Here is a 22,413-nt window from a genome sequence, read left to right as displayed (position 1 = left end):
GGGCCTCACGCAAAAGGGGTTGAAAATTCTAGCACACAGAGCAGGTTTTAGCATTCCTAGGCAAGCACAATCCATTTCTGCCCAGGATTATTGCACCGCTACCTCCAGGGCTGGCCTTAAGATTCTGGGGAGGGTAAAGGGATTCACAAAATCAAACTAATTGTCTCATTTACCATAAAAAGCATGTGCGTGTGTGAGAGAAGCTTTAGGTCCTCTCCCCACAGTCTCCTGCTGCAGAAGTGGCACGGGCTGCATAGTCCTTTCAGTCTTAGGAAACAAACAGTTTATGTTTTCACTGCTGTCTTCACAAGGAAAAGGTTCTAGAGACTTGCTGTTAAAAACAGAGTGAGCTGAGGTTATCCTTTATGGGACCTAGAGGCCAGCTGTGTTAGCGAGGGGATTGCATGCGTGTGAGCCTGAAGTATAAGGTGCATATTGATAAATAATTAGTTTGTAACAGGACTTCAACAGATATGGAATCAAAGAGCCTTGTGTAAAGGAAACTCTGAATATTGAAAAAAGGGATTTACCTTGGGATCCACATTGACGATTTTCCTATCACATTTGTTCTTGAAGAGTAATCCACATGCATTTTCGGCAATCACTTGGTAATTTGGACTGGCATTTGAAGTGCTGACATTTCTATCCCAGTTGTAAAAGCTGTGAAAATATAAAACATAAATGCTATCACTTTAATTGATGTCATACTTTCAAATTAAGAGTCTGATTCAGACCACCTTACTGATGCAAAGTAGTTCCTTAGTCCACGAATATCCCCACAGAAGTCAGTGAAATTCACTGTGGAGTGAAGTGCTACTAAAAAGAGTAAGGCTGTCAGAATCTGCTTCTACATGTCTGTTCTGTTGCATTCAGTTGATTAAAAAAGAGCCTCTGGCAAACTAAAATTGGGCCCTGTGGATGCTAGCATAATATATTTAGTAGTACAGTACTGCTACTAAAAGATTCATGAACAGGGTTACCTATTGTAGGAAGCAGTGTTGATTGAACACTACTACTGTGACAGAAACAGCTCTGCCAACCACCTGAAAGTGCTTAGACCACATTGTGGGAACTAATTACTTCCTCTTTGTATCTCATTGTAACTTGTCACTGAATGGTTGCTTTCTTGTTCTCCTATTAATGTAATTTTGGTAGAATTTTAGCTGCTGTACCGCTCCTTTTGGGCTATATACAGATCGGGTGCTGAGCATGAGTGTCCAAGAGGAAATTCATTAACACGATGAGAAGCTCCTTAAAAAACCTGCGCATTTCAAGCCTGTGATTGGTTCTAGAGCCAATATTCAAACAGGCTTATTATGCTTGCAGGCCTCTTTGTTACATGCCTTGTGTGTGTCAGTACTGAACTCCAAGCAAGCGAAAAATCATAATTCTAATGTGTCAAATAAAAAATTAAAACAGAACAATTTGAGTAATCAATTAATCAGTCTTTGCTAGATATATTTTGAGATTTCTGAATTCTAGCAGACTCATATCTCTTATTTTCCTCCTTCTAATTTTAAGAAATAATTCGTTGGGCAAGTGACAATGAAACCAGTGAAGGATCTGCCAAGTTTCCGAGCATTTGGGATGTACCAAAATGGCTGAGAGATTCCAGCCCTGCTTCTGCATTTCTTAACAGTGCTGATTTTATATTATTTGTTGGCATAGTAGTGGTGCAGCATGCTGTGTTAGGGAAATCTAAAGAGAAGAATGTGAGACAGACTTATTTCTCATCAACCAGCTCTAGCCTGGGCAGATTCTCCCCTTGGAGATAGGCAGGGTAGGTAAAAAGGCCCACCCAGATAATGGAATGAATAGCACAGGCACTGAACCCACTTTGTGTTCTCTTTGTACCTGGCACTTACACAGCATCCTCAGTCTAAGGATCTCAGAGTGCACTGCAGATATTTATTAAGCCTCATCACGCCTTTGTGAGATAGTTAAGACAAGTATTATTAGAGCTAGTTAACAGAAGGGGGAACTGAAGCACAGAGAAATTCAGCGATCTGCCCAGGTTACACAAGTCAAGGGCAGAGGTGTGACTAGAACCCGGGAGTCTAGAAGCCCAGTCCTAACCAGTAGAGGGAACCCTGTATCATTGGATGGAGTCCTATAGCTGTCTCACACTAGTTGTAGACTGTGTCAAGGCTCTTCAGCTGTGACAATCCGGGTGAAAGCTGTACACTGGATTTTGGTCCCCACTTGCATTGGAATCTGGCTGCTAACCTATTCCAGGGGGTGAAACTCACCCCAGTGAAGAGGACCTTGCTCAAGGCCTGATGCTCTCTACAAGTTCATTATACAAGTTTAGGTGAGGCTTCAGTGGTATATAGGGCCCTCAGTGCACTGGGGTAAGATTCACCCATAATGCACCAAATGTCTGACACTGCCATGAAAGTGATATTTCCTACAGAGACTGCCAATCACCTGCTGACCAAAAGAAACGGTGACAGACACCAGCTGGGTATGGGCTTTGTTGGCCCAGACTTAGCACTGGCCACTTAAATCAGCAACAAAAGTAAAAAGCAAAGCAAAGCAAAGCAAAACAACAACAGTGTAAAAAGGACTTGTGCCTGTTCTAGCCCCATTCCCATCCCATGGGGTTAGATTATACTATAATGGGTTATTTTCCTCAAAACAAGGATCAGTTCCTTGATTCGGTTCTCTAGTATTCCCTCCCTACCACACATACCAAGATCAAACTATTCCCCATAGCAGATTGGGAATTCAGTCAAAAGCTAATTATAAACAATGATGGCTTGACAGCTTTTTCCAGTTTGTGATTCTATGAATTTGCAATGTGAGCTATCCAACTTCACTTCCCCTTCCTATAATTTAACTCCCGACTTTTTACAGTTTGGCAGCAAAAGAAAGGGTGGTGACGGGGGAGATGTAGGACAATGAAGGACAAAAGAAATGGAAATCAAAACCAAAACACTCACCGTTACCCTGAACTAAATGACATCCTCATGATTTGTGCCCTCCAGTAGTATCATAGCAGTAATCATTTTAATAGGGGGAAAATTGGCATTCTTCACGTGCTTGCCAAGTATGATGACGTATCAACGTATTTAGATTGGGTTTGGCCTTTCAGTCCTTTCATAGCTTTCTGGAGAAAGTGAGGTCAACGTCTCAGTAGGACATGGCACTGTGTGACGGAGCACATGTGCCTGACTCTGCCCCAACCACTGGTTTCTAACAAGGTGCATGGCTCAGGCCCCTGGTTAGACAGAAACATGCTACTTTTTTCAAGGAAAACAGGTTAAGACGCTGGGGTTTGGCTTTCCTTTCAAACTTTAAGCAGCTTTGATTGAAATAAGCACATTTGCCAAATGGTTGCCATGTTACAGTGTGATTCGTCATGGTGCTTTGGAAAACCAAGGCAGGTCAATTTGCTAAGTAGCTACTGTGCAGTGTAACTGGTTTTCATGAAGGTTTTTGCTTTGATCACTGTTGGTATATTGTTATCATAAGAACGGCCAGACTGGGTCAGACCAAAGGTCCATCCAGCTCAGTATCCTGTCTTCCCACAGTGGCCAATGGCAGGTGCCCCAGAGGGAATGAACAGAACAGGTAATCATCAAGCGATCCATTCCTTGTCACTCATTCCCAGCTTCTAGCAAACAGAGGCTAGGGACACCATCCCTGCCCATCCTGGCTAATAGCCATTGATGGACCTGCCCTCCATGAATTTATCTAGTTCTTTTCTGAATCCTGTTATAGTCTTGGCCTTCACAACATCCTCAGGCAAAGAGTTCCACAGGTTGACTGTGCGTTGCGTGAAGAAATACTTCCTTTTGTTTGTTTTAAACCTGCTGCCTATTAATTTCATTTGGTGCCCCTAGCTCTTGTGTTATGAGAAGGAGTAAATAACACATCCTTATTTACTTTTTCCACACCAGTCATGATTTTATAGACCTCTGTCATAACCCCCTAGTCATCTCTAGTTCCAGTCTTATTAATCTCTCCTCATACAGAAGCCGTTCCAAACCCCTAATCATTTTTGTTGCCCTTTTCTGGCCCTTTTCTAATACCAATTTATCTTTTTTGAGATGGGTCGACCACATCTGCACGCAGTATTTAAGTTGTGGGCGTACTATGGATTTATATAAAGGCAATATGATATTTTCTGTCTTATTATCCCTTTCTTAATGATGCCCAACATTCTGTTCGCTTTTTTGACTGCCACAGCACTTTGAGTGGATGTTTTCAGAGAACTATCTACAATGACTCCAAGATCTCTTTCTTGAGTGGTAACAGCCAATTCAGACCCCATCATTTTATATGTATAGTTGGGATTACGTTTTCCAATGTAAATTACTTTGCATTTCTCAACATTGAATGTCATCTGTCATTTTGTTGCCCAGTCATCTCGTTTTGAGAGATCCTTTTGTAGTTCTTCACAGTCTGTCTCAACTATCTTGAGTAGTTTAGTATCATTTGCAAATTTTGCCACCTCACTGTTTACCTCTTTTCCCAGATCATTTATGAATATGTTGAAGAGGACTGAAGGAAGAAAAATACCTGTTGAAAGTTAGCTAAAAAGATATGGCCTGATTCTCCTCACAATCCAGTGTAAATCAGGAGCAATTCCACTGAAGTTAGTGTGTTGCGCTGGTGTAAATGAAAATCTGGCTCACAGGGTCAAATTATTCCTGGATCTCATTGGGTGGTGGGATAGGGTGACAGGAGTCTTTCCCCTCTCTCAGTGCACCTGCAAAATAGGCAGCTATGAAGCTGGATTCTGATACCTTTCATCACCAAGTCTAATACTGTACTCATGACTGGTCCCATTTAAATCAATCGGATTGCTTGTGGAGGAAGGGGGTGATGAAGGGTCTCAGAAGCTGGTCTATAATTTGACTCCTCACTGTGCTCGGGATTGCAAAAAGCGAGAGGGTGTCTAGCACTGCAAGCAGAGCCAACCTTTGAAAACATTTCAGCTTTGCCTTTGATAACAAGATAACATTACCATGGTGTTAGCTGTATCCCTCTACTAGCGTGATTGGAGCCATAATGTTATTTAGTCACAAAGGCATTTGAAACGTTTTCAAGGATGACCACTGTATCAGCCCAGAGGAAGTACACCTGAGTAGGGAAGGGATGCAGCCATGGTTCCACCTGCCTGCTAAAAGCTGGACAGCTCCTGCAGGGTTGCTCTGGGGCAGTACAGATCAGACCTTTTTAAAGGTGTTGCCAGAGTCTCTTCTCTGTATTTTCCCCAGCAACCCTGGAAACATAATCAGGGAAATCCTGGCTCCATTGAGGTCAATGGTGCTAGGATTTCACCCAATATCTCCCTCCATCACTACTGGAATGCTATACATGCATTTTAGCCCATCACTCTAGGAGATCACAGAGCCACTGTGTGGTCCACAAGCACACAGAGTAATACAACTCCATCAGAAATATGTCCATACTAATCAGTAATGGCACGTGTTTGAAACATGTCCTGCCGCTATGCTAACTCCAAAGGAGCTGTCAGATGTATCTATCCTTTGCTTTGTCACTTTAAAAATCCCTAGATTTGTTTTTACTTAATAGGCACTCTAGAAAGTCGCTAGATACACATTACATGAGAGCTCTGAAAACATCCGTCTACTCTGTCCCGCCTAGATCATCCAGGGCAGGTTTCCATTCACTTTGAATAATAAAAGGAAATGATCAAGCACCAGATCTAGACAGAGAGCCAAAATCCTGCCCCAGCACCAGCAAATCAGGGCAGCGAGGATCAGCAGACATGCTGGCAGGTGTGTCCTCTGTAAACAAATGGTAAAGATTAATGCCAATATATCTTTATTAAGTGATGGGAGGTGTCCAGTGGGGTGCCACAGAGATTGGCTTTAGGCTTGATTTTATTTAACATCTGAAGTGGCGTGCCAGAGCAGTTCTAAGATCAAAGGGTTTGCAGAGATCCTGTTGGTGATGTAACCCTTTGATCCTACTCACTCCTCCCTCCACTGACTCCTGATCCCCCCCAAGCCACATGCTGCTCCACCTCCCCTCTTGGTTCTGCCTCTTAGATTGCCCCTTTTCACCTGGACCAAGTAACAAGAGGGAGGGCCTAATTTTTAATGAGGAGGAGAACCTGCAGCTGCCATTGACCTGATTTGAAGCTATGTGCGTGCTCAGCATGTCTGAGAATCAGGCTTGGATTGTTTACGGTGGTACATGGGCATATTACTAGGAGTACAGGGATGAAATTGAGCAGAGATAAATTTGTAAAGGTTGTACCGTGAGGGGGAGGAAGGTGATGAAAAACTGAGCCACTTCATGTTTTTTAAACTCTAAAATATTCTCAGATAGTTTTTTGTAAGACACGTAGAAGGTAGAGACTATTAGATGCTGTGATGTGATACAGGATTGGCACTTGTTTGGGATGACCTATGTAACTCACCTGTGGTTTCACTACTCGTGAATTATGAAGCTTCTTCCAACACATGCTGCTAAAACCTTTATATGACAACCATGCCTGGATCTGTATCTTTACAGATATTGGATCAGATTCTCCCACTCCACCTCAGAGATACCTACACCAGTTCGAAGTGGGTGCAAAGTGCTGGCCACTGTCAGAGACCGGATACTTGACTAGATGGCCCACAGGCAGGGCCGACTCGAGGCACCAGCAAAACAAGCAGGTGCTTGGGGTGGCACATTTCTAGGGGCAGCATTCCGGCGCTGGCCATGCCGCCCCTAGAAATGTGCCCCCGCCGCTCCAGCTCGCCTCCGCTCCACCTGCTCCCCTGAGCGCACCGCCGCCGCTCCGCTTCTCCCCCCTCGCTCCCAGGCTTGCCACGCGCCAAACAGCTGTTTCACGCGGCAAGCCGGGGAGGGAGGGAGGAGAAGCCGAGCAGCAGTGCGCTCGGGGGAGGCAGTGGTGGTGGAGCGGAGGTGAGATGGGCCGGGGAGCGGTTCCTCTACCACCCCCCCCCGTTACTGCCTGCACTCCCCCCCTTGCTCACCTCCGCTCTACCTGCTCCCCTGAAGGCGCTGCCTCTCCCTCGCTTGAGAGGGAGGGGGGAGAAGCGGAGCGGCGGCATGTTCAGGGGAGCAGGTGGAGCGGAGGTGAGCTAGGGCGGGGGAGTTGCGGGGGGGGAAGCTGCAGGAAGCAATGGGGTGGGGGGAAATGCGGCACACCCAGGGGAGGAGGTAGGGCTGGGGATTTGGGGAAGGGGTTGGGAAGGGGCGGAGTTGGGGTGGAGCCGGGGGCAGGGGGGGGGGCATGAGAAAAAAGCGTGGGCGGCCACAAATTTTTTTGCTTGGGGCGGCAAAAATCCTAGAGCCGGCCCTGCCCCCAGGTCTGATTCAGTTTGGCAATTCCTAGGTAAAGTGATGTGAAATGCTACCATTCTGATTTACTACCGTGTTATACCCACTTTTCACAAATATAAATTACCACACAAGGTGCAGTGGAGAGGCAGGCCCATAAATTGATTGCTCATTTTTTGCTGAATCAACGGACCTGGTGATTCCGGTGAACAGGTCCTCTCTGTTTTCATTGCACGGGCAAAAACGGTGCAAGTTTTCTTGCCATTGTTCTACTACTACATGTCACTGTTGCTCTGAAAGTGCCACATCTAGGAATGAGGAAGTACTTCGTTCCCATTTAGTTCTCAACTTCTCTGCTGGGGTCTGCCAACAAAGTTGCCACTTCATAAAAGTTGCCACTTCATAACAATTGTGAGGGTGGGTTTGTGTTGTGGACATTTGTCCAGTAAGAACAGCCTGGAGACAATCAACTGAAAGACAATCAAGTTCACTGAGGACATTGAACAGCCAGGAAATCTGGGGCTGGATTTGAACCGAATACCTATAGATCATGTTCTTTAACTCATTCCTAGTCAGCTGATCTGTAAATCAGAAGCAGCCAAATATTGCCCAGCTGAGGGTTGCAGACTAATTGTTATCAAATAAAGTACCTGTTGCTCTTTTCTGTAATATTACAATGTGGCCTTTATAGACTGCAAGACCTAGCATGCAATACTCCCTCTTGACCAGTATAGTCTCTACTGTGATCAGAATGGAGCATTGCATAGAAATTTATGGTATTCTCTGCCTTCTTCACTTCTAAATTAAAGATGTGGGTGGCTGCAGGTCACCTTATAGGAACTCTGAGCCACATCCGGTATGTGAACTGAATTTTGGTCAGTCTTTCTGTAACTTAATGGGGCCTTACGGAGCTGGCCTAGCATACAACAGCTCTGAACTGTAAATCAATGTGCTTTCATTTTTTGTGGGCATTAGTAAGTGTCCTGAATACGATAGTATTTAGAAATCATTCTGGTAGCTGAGATATTTTTCATGTAATCTGCTCAGCACTTGCATCATTTCTTTTGAGCTATTATTGTATGGCATTTGCATTTTGAGGATGAAGGGCAGAATTAATAAAAAAAATATGAAAGCAATAGAAAGAAAGGAAATTAAAGTCCTCAGGGTTCAGGCCCAATCCCAAGACATGACGAAACTCCTGTCAGATTCCAGAAGCTGTCTTCTAATCACTCAGAATTTATTATCTTATTAGTTCTCACCACTTTTAAAAGAAGAAAAAAAATATAGCCATGGAAACCAGAAAGCTTTACCTTGAATCCAAGACAAAGAAGCTAAATGGGAGCATGCAATGACTGAAGGAACAACAGGATGAGTAGTTTATACATATTGTGCAACCAACAGAGTCATTGAAGACCTTTTGGAAGTTACATATAGCTAATAGATATTAATAGATATCAGCAATGTCTTTCTTCTTTTATATCCAACTATAATTTAAGATAAGATAATTAATAGCCAATAAATCAAATAATTTGGGGGTTTTTCTTTCATTTTTTAGAAGAGTTTTGGTAGGAAGCACAGAAAACCAAAAATACAAATCTCTATTATGGAAGATTCCACGGTCTTGTGTTAAGAGTGCAAAAGTGTCACTTGCAAAATGCAGATGCGCAATCCAGTCTATTCTAGTCTCACAATAACTGTCCCAATGTGTCAAGATTTTGGACACTATTGTTTTGACACCAATGAATGTTGAGTTGACTTATTATTGATTTACTGAAATCATTCTTTCATTATCAAAGAAAGGGGACATTATAATAATTGATAGTGGCTTATCTGGAAATAAAAGCAAGGGATTACAATAGAGTTCTTAAGTTTAAACAGCTCATATTGATCATTATTAGTTTCCTTTCCCTATGAATAAAGACTGATAGGCGCTGATTCAAAAAAGCACTTAAGGTCAGATTTTAAAGGTGTTTAGGCACCTGAAGATGCAGATAGGTGCCCAGTGGGATTTTCAAAAGTGCCAAGTGCATAATTGCCAATGACATCAATGGGAGTTGGACATTAGGCGCCTATCTATATCTTTAAGGGCCTAAATACCTTTAAAATCTGGCCCTAAGCCCATGCTTAACTTTAAACACTTGCTTAAGTTGCACTGAAGTCAGTCCTTAGGTGGATCAGGACCATAATATGCAATGATGAGCAGGAAGACCTAGGGAGAGGGAACAACAACTAGAAAGGTAGGGGACTTTGTAAAGGAAATGTTACAGTATTGTATGGATTTCAATATGTCTCTTCTTCGTGGGGTTGGGCCAGCTTCCTGAATATTTTTCTTTTTGAAGGAAGCAGGGTTAATATCCATGAATAAATCAATCTCTTAGATCAAAGTTTGATAAACTCTCCAAGATGGAAACACTGGATCTTTTTGAAGGCATCCATTCAAAGCCTTACACAATATATGCATATATCTCCCTGTCTTTCTTTCTATGGTTTCTTCAAGGGGTTGTCTTCCTTTTCAATTATAATCTCCTTAGGCACTGAAAAAGCTCAGTCCAGAAACAATCAACCTATAGAACCGTACACTAAAAATTCCTGCCACTAGCCACACTGGCAAAATAAATAAATAAATAAATAAATCACAATTTTATGAAAAATCAACACATTTTTGGGCTTTGCCTCAAATATACGCACTTCTTTTGACAAAGCCACCCTCCCTGCTTTAAAATTACCCCTCTCTCCTGCCCGGGTAAAAAGGTTCAGAAGCCTCACTTCTGGCAAACATTTTAAGACCCATAGGCCTGGGTCACCAAGAGACTCCTCACAACTATTTGTTCCCTTAATCATTGCAGAGGAGCTTTTCAAAGCAGTCGAAGGGGGATTTAGACACATATCTGCCATTGAAATTATTGGAAGATGTCTGTCCGAATTCGCTTCAACTGCTTTGAGATTCTCAGTCCAATTGTATCTCCAACTTGGTCATCTTTCTCGAAGACCCTGAAGTAGCCAGTGAGCTAATGGTATTTCTCACTGTGTTCTTTTCATCGTCAGCTGTCAGCTGTAGCGTAGACCAACATTGGAATGAACACCACAAAAGCCTCTACAGCCTGAAAGGATTTTCAGAGATCTCCAATAGAAGATGATGTAACTTGGAGGTGAACCAATGAACCTAAGAATTGTGTTGATTTCTTCAGTGAGTGTAGCCCTTTCTATACTAGGGAATTAAAAAAAAATCCCGCTACTGTTAATACTGGGGCAACACCATCAGTTTTAGAAATGCTGGGAGGCGTCATGGCTCTCTGGCTCTTGTAGCCATTTTCAGCACTTCACTACTCCAAGAAGTCTGGTATCATCTGAACTTTTTCATCAAAATTTGGAAGACAGATTTTAAGTACCTAAGCACAGCTTTAAAATTCTGCCCTATCTCCCATCTTGGTATACTCCCAGGACTTTTATCTGTTTCAAGGTGACCTCAGCTTCAAAATATGGGAAGAGGAGTGATTACCACATGATAGTGATTCCCCCTCCCCCCACAAAAACAATGAGTTTCCAGCAACTTAAATTTCAAACTTCTCTCTACTGACTTCTGCATGTGTTTGTGAACAAGACATTTCTGATGTCTATTCAGGAAAGATATACCCATAGCAAGGAAAAATTCTTTTGGAAGAAGATTTCCTAAGATGGTTAGACCGTAGGGGCTTTTATCAAATGTACACCTTAACAAAACACACCTAAGAGAAGGCTGTGAATTGCAAACTCTGGGCACAGGATGTGAAAACCACCATGGGCAACAGACAATGGGCATGTACTTTACAGCACCCATTAGAAACATCAATATTTCATACTTACAAGGAGACGCATTTTGTTAGTATCAGACAAGGTTTGAGCACTCTGCAGCCTCCATTGAAGATGATGGAAATTGCTGGGTGTTCAGGAGTTTTGAAAATTAGGTCACTTGTTCAGGTGCCTAAATATGGTCCTAGAAACCTAACCTTAGGCACCCCTCCATTAAAATCATGGCCTTGACATTTTTAATTATATTCTTAAATTTGTATTGACCTTTCAGGAAACACATGGACCATTTTTCCCTGTTACACATCCCATCTATCATACTTTACACATTTCAGCTGTTGGTGTGATGCACCATAACATGACATGAATGGCACAAATCATCATTTTTATATTGAAAACAGACTTTTTTTTATCTTTCATGTCAAAAATCTGCTACCAATCTGGAAGATTGATATATTCAGTTTAAATGTACTTTTAGCAGCAGCGCAAACAGATGATATAGTATCTCTGTAGTCAACTGTTCTATTTCTATCCAAACAACGTGGCATGTCTGGGTTATGAATAACACAATATGGTATAAAGAATGAATCACATTCCTTTTATCTTTTCATTCTACAACAGATTTATATTCACTGCTTCTAACCTGACTGCAAAGATCCTGTACACGAGACACATACCTGTAGCTAGATTTTCAAAATGTTGTCATCTCCTTGCACATGTTAAAACTAGAAACAGGCTATAACCAGAACCTTGAACCTAAACCTCTTTGAAAGTCAGAGGGAATTTGGATTCAGACCCCAGAAACTGAATTCACTAATACAGTTTTGGTTCTGGGTTAGATACAAACCCCAAAAGGGCTTATTTTTCAATTCCAGCTCAGACAGCTGCTTTCACAAGATTATAGCCCATTAGGACAGACATGAGAACAGCTGATCATGCTGGCTTTTTTCACTTTTAGTCAAAATCTTACAATACCACTGAACTTGAACCATGGACTAAACCTACTCTGGATCTGAACAGGGTCTCCATATCCCATCTCTAGTAAAAACAATGAATTGTGTATGGCAGTGCACATCTGGGCCATGGAACTAAAAATGTGCGACACTGATGACTTGACCACAAATGCACACATCTAAGTTACTTTTTTTCTGCACAGCTCAGCTAGGAGGAGAATGAATGGCACTTTCTGAAGATTGTTGGACAAGTGTGGGTTCTCAAAGAAAAAGTTGTGCAAGAAGCTTTCCTTTATCTTTATCAGGCAACTTTACACAGAGGAAAACCTCAACTGAGTTAAACTTGTTTTTATAGAATCGTAAAAGTCGCAGCAAAAGTACTTCTAATTATTATTATTGTCCATCCATAGCACTTTATTTTACACAGCACTTTACAAAGAGCTTACCATTTAAATAAGACCAGGTGTACAGAGACAGTCCAAGACACAGGTGTTGGAAGGGGGTGGAGATCACTGACAAGGAGAGGAAGGGAAGAGGGGTTTAAGAAGGGATTGAGGGAGGAGAGGGCTCTTGGTAAATAAAGCCAGAAGTGCTGATTCAGCAAAGAATTTTAAGCACATTGAATACAATGGGACTACTCAGTGTGCTTAAACTTGCCTTGGGACCTTATTGAATCAGGGCCAAAGAGAGTGTTCAAGCCGTAGCGGGCTGCATGAAAGAAAGCAGAAAGTATGAAAGGGAGATGAAAGTAGGAGTAGGGCACAGGGACTGGAAGGCGTGAAAGGAGAAGGAAGGGTACATCAAAGAAATGAGCAAAGATGTTTGCAAGAGTTTGCAGGGTCTTGTAAGCGAGGACAAGGATCTCAAATCTGATGTGATAAGAGACAGGAAGGCGGTAAAGAGATTCAAGTAGGGAGTGAGTTGGCCAGAGTAATAATTACTCATATTAGCTGCAAAAATACCCTAAGGTGTTTGGATCAGAGAGAGAGCAAACAAAGAATATACATGTCCTTGCAAGGAATGGGAGTGAATACCCAGCATGGGGATAAACAGATACATAAGAATATAGCAGCTGTAATTTTTTTTAACAGTCCAAGGGAACAAGATTTATATAAACATATGACAAAGAACATTTTGTATCTGTATGAGATTTGATGAGTCAAACACACAGAAGAACTACACTTAATCTGCAATGATTAACATTATGTCACCTGTAGTTTGTTAAGGAACAGGCTTATTATCTGCTATAGAGCCCATTATTAGAATATTGACAGAAAATCGCAGCTGCCTTCTTCTGCAGGTAGGTTCGGAAGTCTGCAGCAGTAGTCTTTCACATATCTTTTTGACATTTATGATTATTGTTCCAGCTCAAAAGGGTTGATTCCTGCATGTTTTTGAAGGTTAATGTCAATTCCTATTTAATCAAAGCAATGCACTCATTACTAGCCAAGACAGTAAGTAACTAACTAAAACAACGACAACTACTTAAACTGAAGGCGCTAGCCCAAGTCTGGAAGGCAAACAAATACTGTCAGGTTCCCTAGGGTTGCGGTAGCGGTCAAGGAACAGAGGTGGTTGGAGGATATTTCAGATGGGGGCCCGTTCCAAGGAACACGGCTTTGACAGAGGTTCTGCGAGCTTAACACGAAGGGGCACTGTTCCCACAAGTGGGAATGCATACCTGCCTTTGAAAAAGAATTTAGTGATAATGGGCATGATTGTCTTCTAACTTACCCTTGTTTTATAAAAGTCAAAATCTATCAGCTCCAGTGGAGTTACTTCTAATTGACATTGGTGTAAGTGAATGAAGAATCAGGCCCAGGATCTGAGACTGGGAGATTGGGATAATGTCCTCTAGTCTTGAGATGGTGTCCCAAGGCTCTGTTTGCCAGAAGCTGGGAATGAGCGACAGGGAATGGATCACCTGATGATGACCTGTTCTGTTCATTCCTTATGGGGCACCTGGCACTGGCCACTGTCGGAAGACAGGATACTGGGCTAGATGGCCCTTTGGTCTGAGCCAGTATGGCCATTCTTATGACTGTCCAAAATGTAGCATTAAATCAGAAAAACTTTGTTTTAATCCCGTTTTACAGGAGATGTGGATACAACATTTAGGAGAAATAAATGACATATAAAGTCCCATGAAATCAATGGCAATCTTGCAAAAAGAAAAGGAGTACTTGTGGCACCTTAGAGACTAACCAATTTAAATCTCTAAGGTGCCACAAGTACTCCTTTTCTTTTTGCGAATACAGACTAACACGGCTGTTACTCTGAAAATGGCAATCTTACAACTGAGTTCCGTGGGCTCTGGATCTGGTCCATAAAGACCTTCGGTTGCAGTAGTGAAACTGGAATGGGGTGATTTGAAAAGGTTAGGAAAGAGGTGTTTACTGAAGTTTTGATACGGACTTGTCACTTCATGGTTTTGGAAACACTTCAGTGGATTTGTTTTAAAAAGAAGATTGCATCAGCTCTACAATATACTGCAGTGGAACTCGTGATCAGCAAATGAGAGCAAATGTATTCTCAAGTGCCCTGATTCTGAGAGAAGGACAAAACAACTTTTAGAAACAGGGTACAGTCCTACTCCCATTGAGGTCAAAGGCAAAACTTTGATTACCTTCAGGGGGAGTAGGGCTAGGCTTAGGGAGGAGCACACACTTTTTCCCAGATCTGCACAGACCATAAATGAAATCATGGCTCCATTGCTGTCCATGGTAAAACTCCCATGGATATCCATGGGGCCATGATTTTACTATATACTGTGTAAAGACAATTCTTTTCTTTGTAATACTAAGATTTTTTTTTTCAGTTACAAATCCTGGAAAGTCATGTATTTGCTGTAAAGACACACGACAATACATATTTTTATTCTGATCATAACGTGCATAAATTATGATGATATATTTAAGCACTGATAGTGTGGTCAGTGCTGTAAAAGACAGAAGAAGAAAAGGTCCCTCACAATCTAGGTTGTGAGGTAACATGACACACAAGGAGAGTACCCCGGGTGGCTAGAAAAAGATTATTTGAATTTTAACTAATGGGCAGATATGATCGCGAGGAGTTAACATCAGTAGGCTTGGTGGAAGCCAGAGACTTGAAAGACAAGGCGATGGTCATCTGTCAGAACAGAGTGAGGAAGGAATTCATGGTGAACTGAGTAACATGGAAAAAGATGGGAATAAGAGAAGAATACAAAACAAACAATGAGGTGAGAGGCATTAGCAGAGCAAAGGAAAAGAGCTGGGGTGTAGAAGGAAATGAGACCACAGTATGGGCATGAGTGGAGATGTGCAGGGCCTTGATGAGGAGAAGAAACCTGAAATACATGCAAGAAGAAAGAGGAAGCCATGGGGGAAATTCAGGCAGAGTAGTGACATGTTCTGAGTGGTGGGTAAGGAAGATATTTTTAAGCACAGTATTTCGGATTGACTGGAGGATAGTGTGGCGGGAATGAGAGGAGAAGGGGAAACTACATAGTCAGTACATGGGACATGGGAAAGTGTTTTAGGAGTAAAGATGCAAAGGAAGGTGCAAACTGTTGAGATGTACAGAAAGAAATGAAGGATTGGTGATACTGATGTGGGGGTGAAAGAAAGATGTCTCAAGATGGACACCAATTCTACCAATCAAAATGATGGGTAGAATAGTGGTGCGAGTGACAGTGATGAAGAAGGAAGAGGAAAGAGTTTATGTTAAGAGTTCCAATGATGGAAATTGAAATCCTGAAGAACACAAGGAATATTCATTCTGTGAAGACAGAATATAGATCTTCATTTTCCTTTATATAGCTATATATCCTCCTAAACTCTTTCTTCTTCATCACTGTCACTCACACCACTATTCCACCTATCATTCTGACTGGTAGATTTGGTGTCCATCTTGACACATCTTTCCCTCAATCCCCATATTAATATACATATTTTGTCCACCTACTGCAGCCCCTCCCCCCCCCCTTCTCCATCTATTCTGATATCACTGATGTGGGAGTGAGGGAAAAAGATATGTATGGAAAATGTAGATAAATTACTCCCAAAAGAAGAACTTGGAATTATGGTATGTACTCTATCCCAGTTTAAGAGCAGAAAAATTAAACTCATAGAAGGGTTAATTGAGTTCTGGCAATCTAGCAATCCTGAATAATTAAAAAAAAGTTTAGGAATTGTTAAATTAGACTCCCTCTCAATGTTTTCAGCTGGGCTTTTGCATATTTTTGTTTATAGAAAAAGATTACCTCAGTTATATGTCTGCTTTATGTAGTTTATTATGAACTGATTATTAGAAATTTGACAATTGTGCTATATATGCTACAGAATACTGCTGTGTTATATGTAATATTTATAGAGATAGGTATAGTCCCATCCAGATGTGCAGGGATTTACACTTGCACTGAACTGAAAATATGCACTACAGCACAGGGTCTCCTGCCTCTTTCTGTGATACATGTATTTATTTATTACTGGAATGTATCCCTCTTAAAGACAGGTCTTTCCAAGTCAGGCATAGGGAACAATCCATTTTGCAGTCGATCATTTTATATGCTGTTACGATTCTTTCAGTATATATCTTTTGATGTGTGTGCTTGTAGGCGTGTATCAATAGGTATATAAGTATATGTGGAAAGTCAGCATAGAATTGAACAAGAAATCCCATCAATATTTATTTATTCTAATCTAACATTAAAAAATGCCTAACCAAGGCTCTACGCACCCTGACTAACTGTTCAAAATGCAATCCATAACAGTAAAATAACAATAGGAGAAGCAGCAGCAGATCTGATCAAATGCAGTTCTTCAGCAGAAACCCTGGGCCTCAGTTCACGCCCAACCCCTGCCCCCAAACTTCTGCCCTCCCTAAATGCCCGTCCAAATAGTTGAGCTTCCCAGTGTGCAGTGAAGGTCAACAGATTTAGGTGATTTCAGACCAGGTGAAGTGAATTCCAAAGTCAAAGGGCTCCCACTGAGAAAGCCCTGCCATTTGTCATCTCTCTTATAAACTTATCAGATGCCAGCTTGAGCATTTCTGTTGCGCACATCTGTAGCAGTATCCCATGCAGAGAGAGGCCCTCTCTCAAGTGGGTAGGTCTCAGGCCACTTAGGGTACATATACACTCCAGCCTCGAGCGAGCCCCCAGCCCAGGCAGTCAGACTCATGCCAGCAGGGCTCGAGCTAACATGCTAAAAATAGCAGTGTGGATGTTGCATTTCCAGTGGTGACTTGGGCTGCTCACCTATGCTCAGACCTACCGGGTTGAGTGGGCCTAGGGCACGGCCCGAGCTACAACAGCCACACTGATATTTTTAACTGATATTATTTCCGTGGGTCTGTCTGTCTGGGCTAGGAGGCTTGTTTCCAGCTGCAGTGTAGACATACCCTTAGGGTATAGGTCAGAACCAATGCCTTAAGCTTCAGTTCATGCTTTCAGTTCAGTGTGAGCCTCAATTATATAATAATAAGGGTGGCTGACATTTTCCCATCAAAGCTGGTTTTTCTATTGAAAATTGGGGGCTTGACCACCAAAATTTGTCACAAAAAATGTTTGTTAGCTGGGGAAATTTTCAGCTTTCTGTTTATGGTTGAAAACTTCCAGGTTTTGGTTTGTTGACAAAAATTTGAAATGTTCTGCAGAGAAAATCCCCTTGTTTTCCCACCAATGCCAATAAATAGTTTAGCTAAGGCCTGTTTTCAGAGCAGGAGAATTACCTTTCCTTCCCCACCTTAAATCAGACCCCCTGCTTCCCCCCTGCTATTATTCAGGAAATATTTTCCGTGTGGTTACAACATGTGTGATCTGCATCTGCACAGAAGGCCATAAATCCATATTAGCAAATGTTTATCTTAGCTTTTGAACATCTTGGAGAGCCTGGGTATCAGCATCCCGCAAACCTCAGGGTATACCAGTGCTGAGGAGGGAGCTGGCCAGATAGCACTGTAATTACAAAGAACATTTTGATCCAGGGATGTAATGAGAAGCAGCACTTAGGGAACGTTTTCTCCATGGCGGCGGTAATGTGTAGGTGCAGGTGCATCACCCAGACGGAGTGCTGAAACAATGCATTTCTGGCATGGTGAGGACTCCAGTTTGGCTTTCTTCTCCACTATTTCATATCCAAACCTTGTTACTAGATCAGGTTGGAATGTCATTCTAAATCCATAGTCTCCAGATATTAATCAAGGAAGGAAAAAAAGTCCTCTTAAAAACGAAAAGTAAAGGAAAACACACTATGAATATGCCCGATCAGTGAAAAGAACTAAGCTGCCTTTCTAGTTTGTGGTGGTTTTCAGAGATGTAATAAATATAACCTGTGGGACCCATACAGTACCTGCAGTTAAATTGTCATCATGTGCAGATGTACTGTGTCTTGACTGCAGCAGTACATTACATTATTTCCATAAATTGGTCTCATACTTCAGGCCCTGGAAAAGCTCCAGAAGAATTTACAAGAGCTGAGAGATTCAAATTGTGTTGAACAAGCCCCTCTAGGCTCACTTAGAAAAAGCTTGGGAACTCCCTGCGACTCGACCATTAAACTCAGGATAAAAGACAAGCTGAAAAGCTGCTGAGAATTGCGCTGAGCCGCCGCCAACCTCCAGAATAGACATCGCTGGAAGCATAGAAACCAAGCAGAGCTGTTTCTGGGCTGCTGAAACGAGATCACGTCCTGTTCCGGCTGAGATCAGCGTAAGTACGACTGTCCTGACGCATCTCAGCATCAGAGGGCAAGCAGAGGGAGCCTGGATTGGATGCGATCGCTAGTTTCAGTTAAAGCTGAGACATAAGAAAGTTTTACATGGCTCCATAAAACAACGAACAGTTCAGACTTCTGGCCCAATGTTGTGAGCACCTGATAAGCAAGTTGAAGTGAGAGGGTGGAAGAGGAGGATTTAGATTAGTTCAGAGACCAAGAGGATGAGGAAAGGACTCGACTGAAAGCAGAGCAGAAAAAGAGCATGTTCGCGCTCTCTTTTTCATGTTGGAATGGGAGTGGGACGGTAAGGGAATGACCAGACAAACAGCGGCACTGTGCCTAGCCATCACATGCTTTTTCACTTACAAGCTTTCAAAATGGATTTGGTGACTAATAATAATTTTGTTTTTTCAGACAGTGAGCCTGGTTTATTATTCCTTCTTGGAGATTTCTCTGCTGGCTTTAATTAAGTTGCCCTCTTTTGAAGTCACTGGGACTTCAGCATGTGTTTAAATGCTCTCCTGAGGCCTCAGTGAGTCAGGCACCCAAATTCCATTGACTTTCAATAGGAATTGGATGCCTAAGTCCCTTCAGGTATTGAAAATCCTAGCCTTCCTGTGTTTCATCCAAAGATCTTAACAAACATTAACTTGGACTGATAACACCCAATGAAAGCTACTATTCCCATTTTCCAGATGAAGTAACTGAGGCACAAAAGAAATGAAGTTATTTACCCAAAGAAGTCTGTATTAGAGCCCCAGGAATCTGGAATCGAAGTCTTGCTTCTTAACCACAAGACTATCCAATGCCTAGCCAAGATATACATTTTAAGACAAGGAAATGCTGTGGCAAAGCAAAAACATAGATGTGGCACATGTGTGTATCCTTTAAGAGTAGTTATTGAAGCAAATTAAGAACAGCAGCAATTCTCATAGATTAAGGCCAGAAGGGATCATCACAATCATCTAATCTGACCTCCTGCACATAGCAGGCCACAGAACCTCACTCAGCCACTTCTGCAATAGGCCCATAACCTCTGGCTGAGTTACTGAAATCCTCAACTCTTGATGTAAAGGCTTCAAGTTACAGAGAATCCACCAGTTCCAGTTCAACCCAGCAAACAACCTGTGCCCCTCGCTGCAGAGGAAGGTGAAACCCCCCAGATTTCTTCCTGTCTGACCTGGGGGAAAATTCCTTCCCAACCCCATGATCAATTAGACTCTGTGCATGTGGACAATTATACTATCTTCGTCTGATCAGTTTCTGACAAAGAATTTCTTACACTAATATCACTTGCAAAATTTTACACAGAAAATAAGATATTATAAAATGTTGTACTTGACTGTACGGTTATGTAGGCCAACATAAAATGTTAGCTGTTCATGTTGATAAACACACTTACTCTTCATCAAAGGGATCCAGAGAGGGGCGATGACAATGATTAGCATGAAAGCCCTCTATATGAAGATGGATTGATTGGGACAACTGTCAAGGTTCCTTCTCCACTCTGAACTCTAGGGTACAGATGTGGGGACCTGCATGAAAGACCCCCTAAGCTTATTCTTACCAGCTTAGGTTAAAAACTTCCCCAAGGTACAAACTTTGCCTTGTCCTTGAACAGTATGCTGCCACCATCAAGCATTTTAAACAAAGAACAGGGAAAGAGACCTCTTGGAGTCGTCTTCCCCCAAAATATCCCCCCTAAGCCCTACACCCCCTTTCCTGGGGAAGACTTGATAAGAATCCTCACCAATTGGTACAGGTGAACACAGACCCAAACCCTTGGGTCTTAAGAACAATGAAAAAGCAATCAGGTTCTTAAAAGAACAATTTTAATTTAAGAAAAGGTAAAAGAATCACCTCTGTAAAATCAGGATGGTAAATACCTTACAGGGTAATCAGATTCAAAACACAGAGAATCCCTCTAGGCAAAACCTTAAGTTACAAAAAGACACAAAAACAGGAATATACGTTTCCTCCAGCACAGCTTATTTTACCAGCCATTAAACAAAAGAAAATCTAATGCATTTTCTAGCTAGATTACTTACTAACTTAACAGGAGTTGTAAGGCTGCATTCCTGATCTGTTCCCGGCAAAAGCATCACACAGGCAGACAGAGCCCTTTGTTCCCCCCTGCAGCTCCAGATTTGAAAGTATCTTGTCCCCTCATTGGTCATTTTGGGTCAGGTGCCAGCGAGGTTACCTTAGCTTCTTAACCCTTTACAGGTGAAAGGGTTTTGCCTCTGGCCAGGAGGGATTTTATAGCACTATATACAGAAAGGTGGTTACCCTTCCCTTTATATTTATGACAACAACTTAGTCTAGACACGAGACACATAAGAGGGGATGAGGCAGAGTTACACAAAATAATGAATGGTACTACTATTTACCCATTATCCTAATTCAAGAACAAGAGAAAACTCAATGATATTGAAAAGTAACTAATTTAAAAGTGGAAATACTTTGTTACACAAGGTATAATTAGCCTGTGGAACTCCTTTTCACAATTTTTAAGAATTTAAATCCAAGAATTTAGTAGGAGTCATTAAAAGATTAGTATTAAAAGAATAATAAGAACATGCACATTTAAATTACATGCAAATACTCCCATAACATTCGACAGCACCTTTCAGATGGCATAAGCTATTTGTTCTATTTGATCTGAGAGATCTTACCGGCCACTAAAAGCAGGTCAGAATTGAAGGTGAGAATAAAGACGAGAGCATTCATAGCAATATGTTTTAAAGACATCATGATCCAACCATCCGGTTTAGCTACACATCAGTGGAGAGAACAAGATTCTGAGATTTCCAGTGATGTTTTGTATTACTTTCTGTTCCTGGACGTTAACAAGATATTCTGATATAGTCACTGGGTCCTTTAGACTAGGTGCAGGCCAACTGCTACTCAGGCCAGGAGGGCTTCAACATCCCATCCTGGAGAAAATTTGCTCTCGACAAGACTCTGTAAGTGTCCAGTGAACTCTATAAGTGTCCAGTTTAGCAACATCCAGACACCAAAAAGGAACTCCTTTATGTAGAGCACTAGCAATCAAGACAACCCAATTATTTATCAACATAATCCAGAAAAAATTGATTGCAGTATCTAGAGTATGTAAGCACCAACTAAAGAACGCACTAGTTATTCAGTATAACCAAAAGTCAGGACATACTAACTGTAACCAGTTATTTCATATTCTAAGCATAAAAAAAAATGTTATCTCAGATACCATTATTTGACGAAAGTCACACACTATTTGGTGATCTCCACACTGTACTGTGAATGACATAAAACAGTGAAGCTGAAATCACAATGTTTTCAGTAATATTATAGTCACAAAACCCATACATTGTCTCTATACATTGTCAATCTAAGCATGTCATACACTTGTTTTGGTGATAAATTATAACCCAATGAGCCAACAAAATGTACACTGAAACTTTGCACACTGAGTCAAAGCAGATTCATTGATGGTGTATTATGATGGAAAGTCCTATTGTCCTATCTATATTGAAGAGTTGCATGCGTGACTTGTGTTGACAAAAATGCATGAGTTTCCAGTGCTACTTAAATTCTGCTTCCCACATTTGTTACTCTTCTAGCTTTTGTATTTATTTTAATAAATAATAATGAAATAAACCATGATACGTAACATTTAGCACTAATGTAGTGCTTTACGTTCTGCAGAAACATTAATAAATTAAGGC

At 41.7% G+C, this 22,413-nt stretch overlaps 1 protein-coding gene across 1 annotated transcript in view; it reads right to left on the bottom strand.

Moving 5' to 3' along the window:
- CFAP299 (cilia and flagella associated protein 299) overlaps positions 1-22,413 on the bottom strand; it is a 377,565-nt gene that overhangs the window by 5,224 nt on the left and 349,928 nt on the right. The window contains exon 5 of the mRNA XM_077814940.1: positions 531-660. Within this exon, the coding sequence (XP_077671066.1) occupies positions 531-660 (130 nt within the window). The remainder of the gene's footprint in view (positions 1-530; positions 661-22,413) is intronic.

The sequence above is a fragment of the Eretmochelys imbricata genome, chromosome 4 (assembly GCF_965152235.1).
Source record: "Eretmochelys imbricata isolate rEreImb1 chromosome 4, rEreImb1.hap1, whole genome shotgun sequence".
In the NCBI taxonomy this organism is placed as follows: Eukaryota; Metazoa; Chordata; order Testudines; family Cheloniidae; genus Eretmochelys; species Eretmochelys imbricata.
Note: the sequence above shows the minus strand (reverse complement) of the source record. Positions and strands in the feature narration are given on the sequence as shown.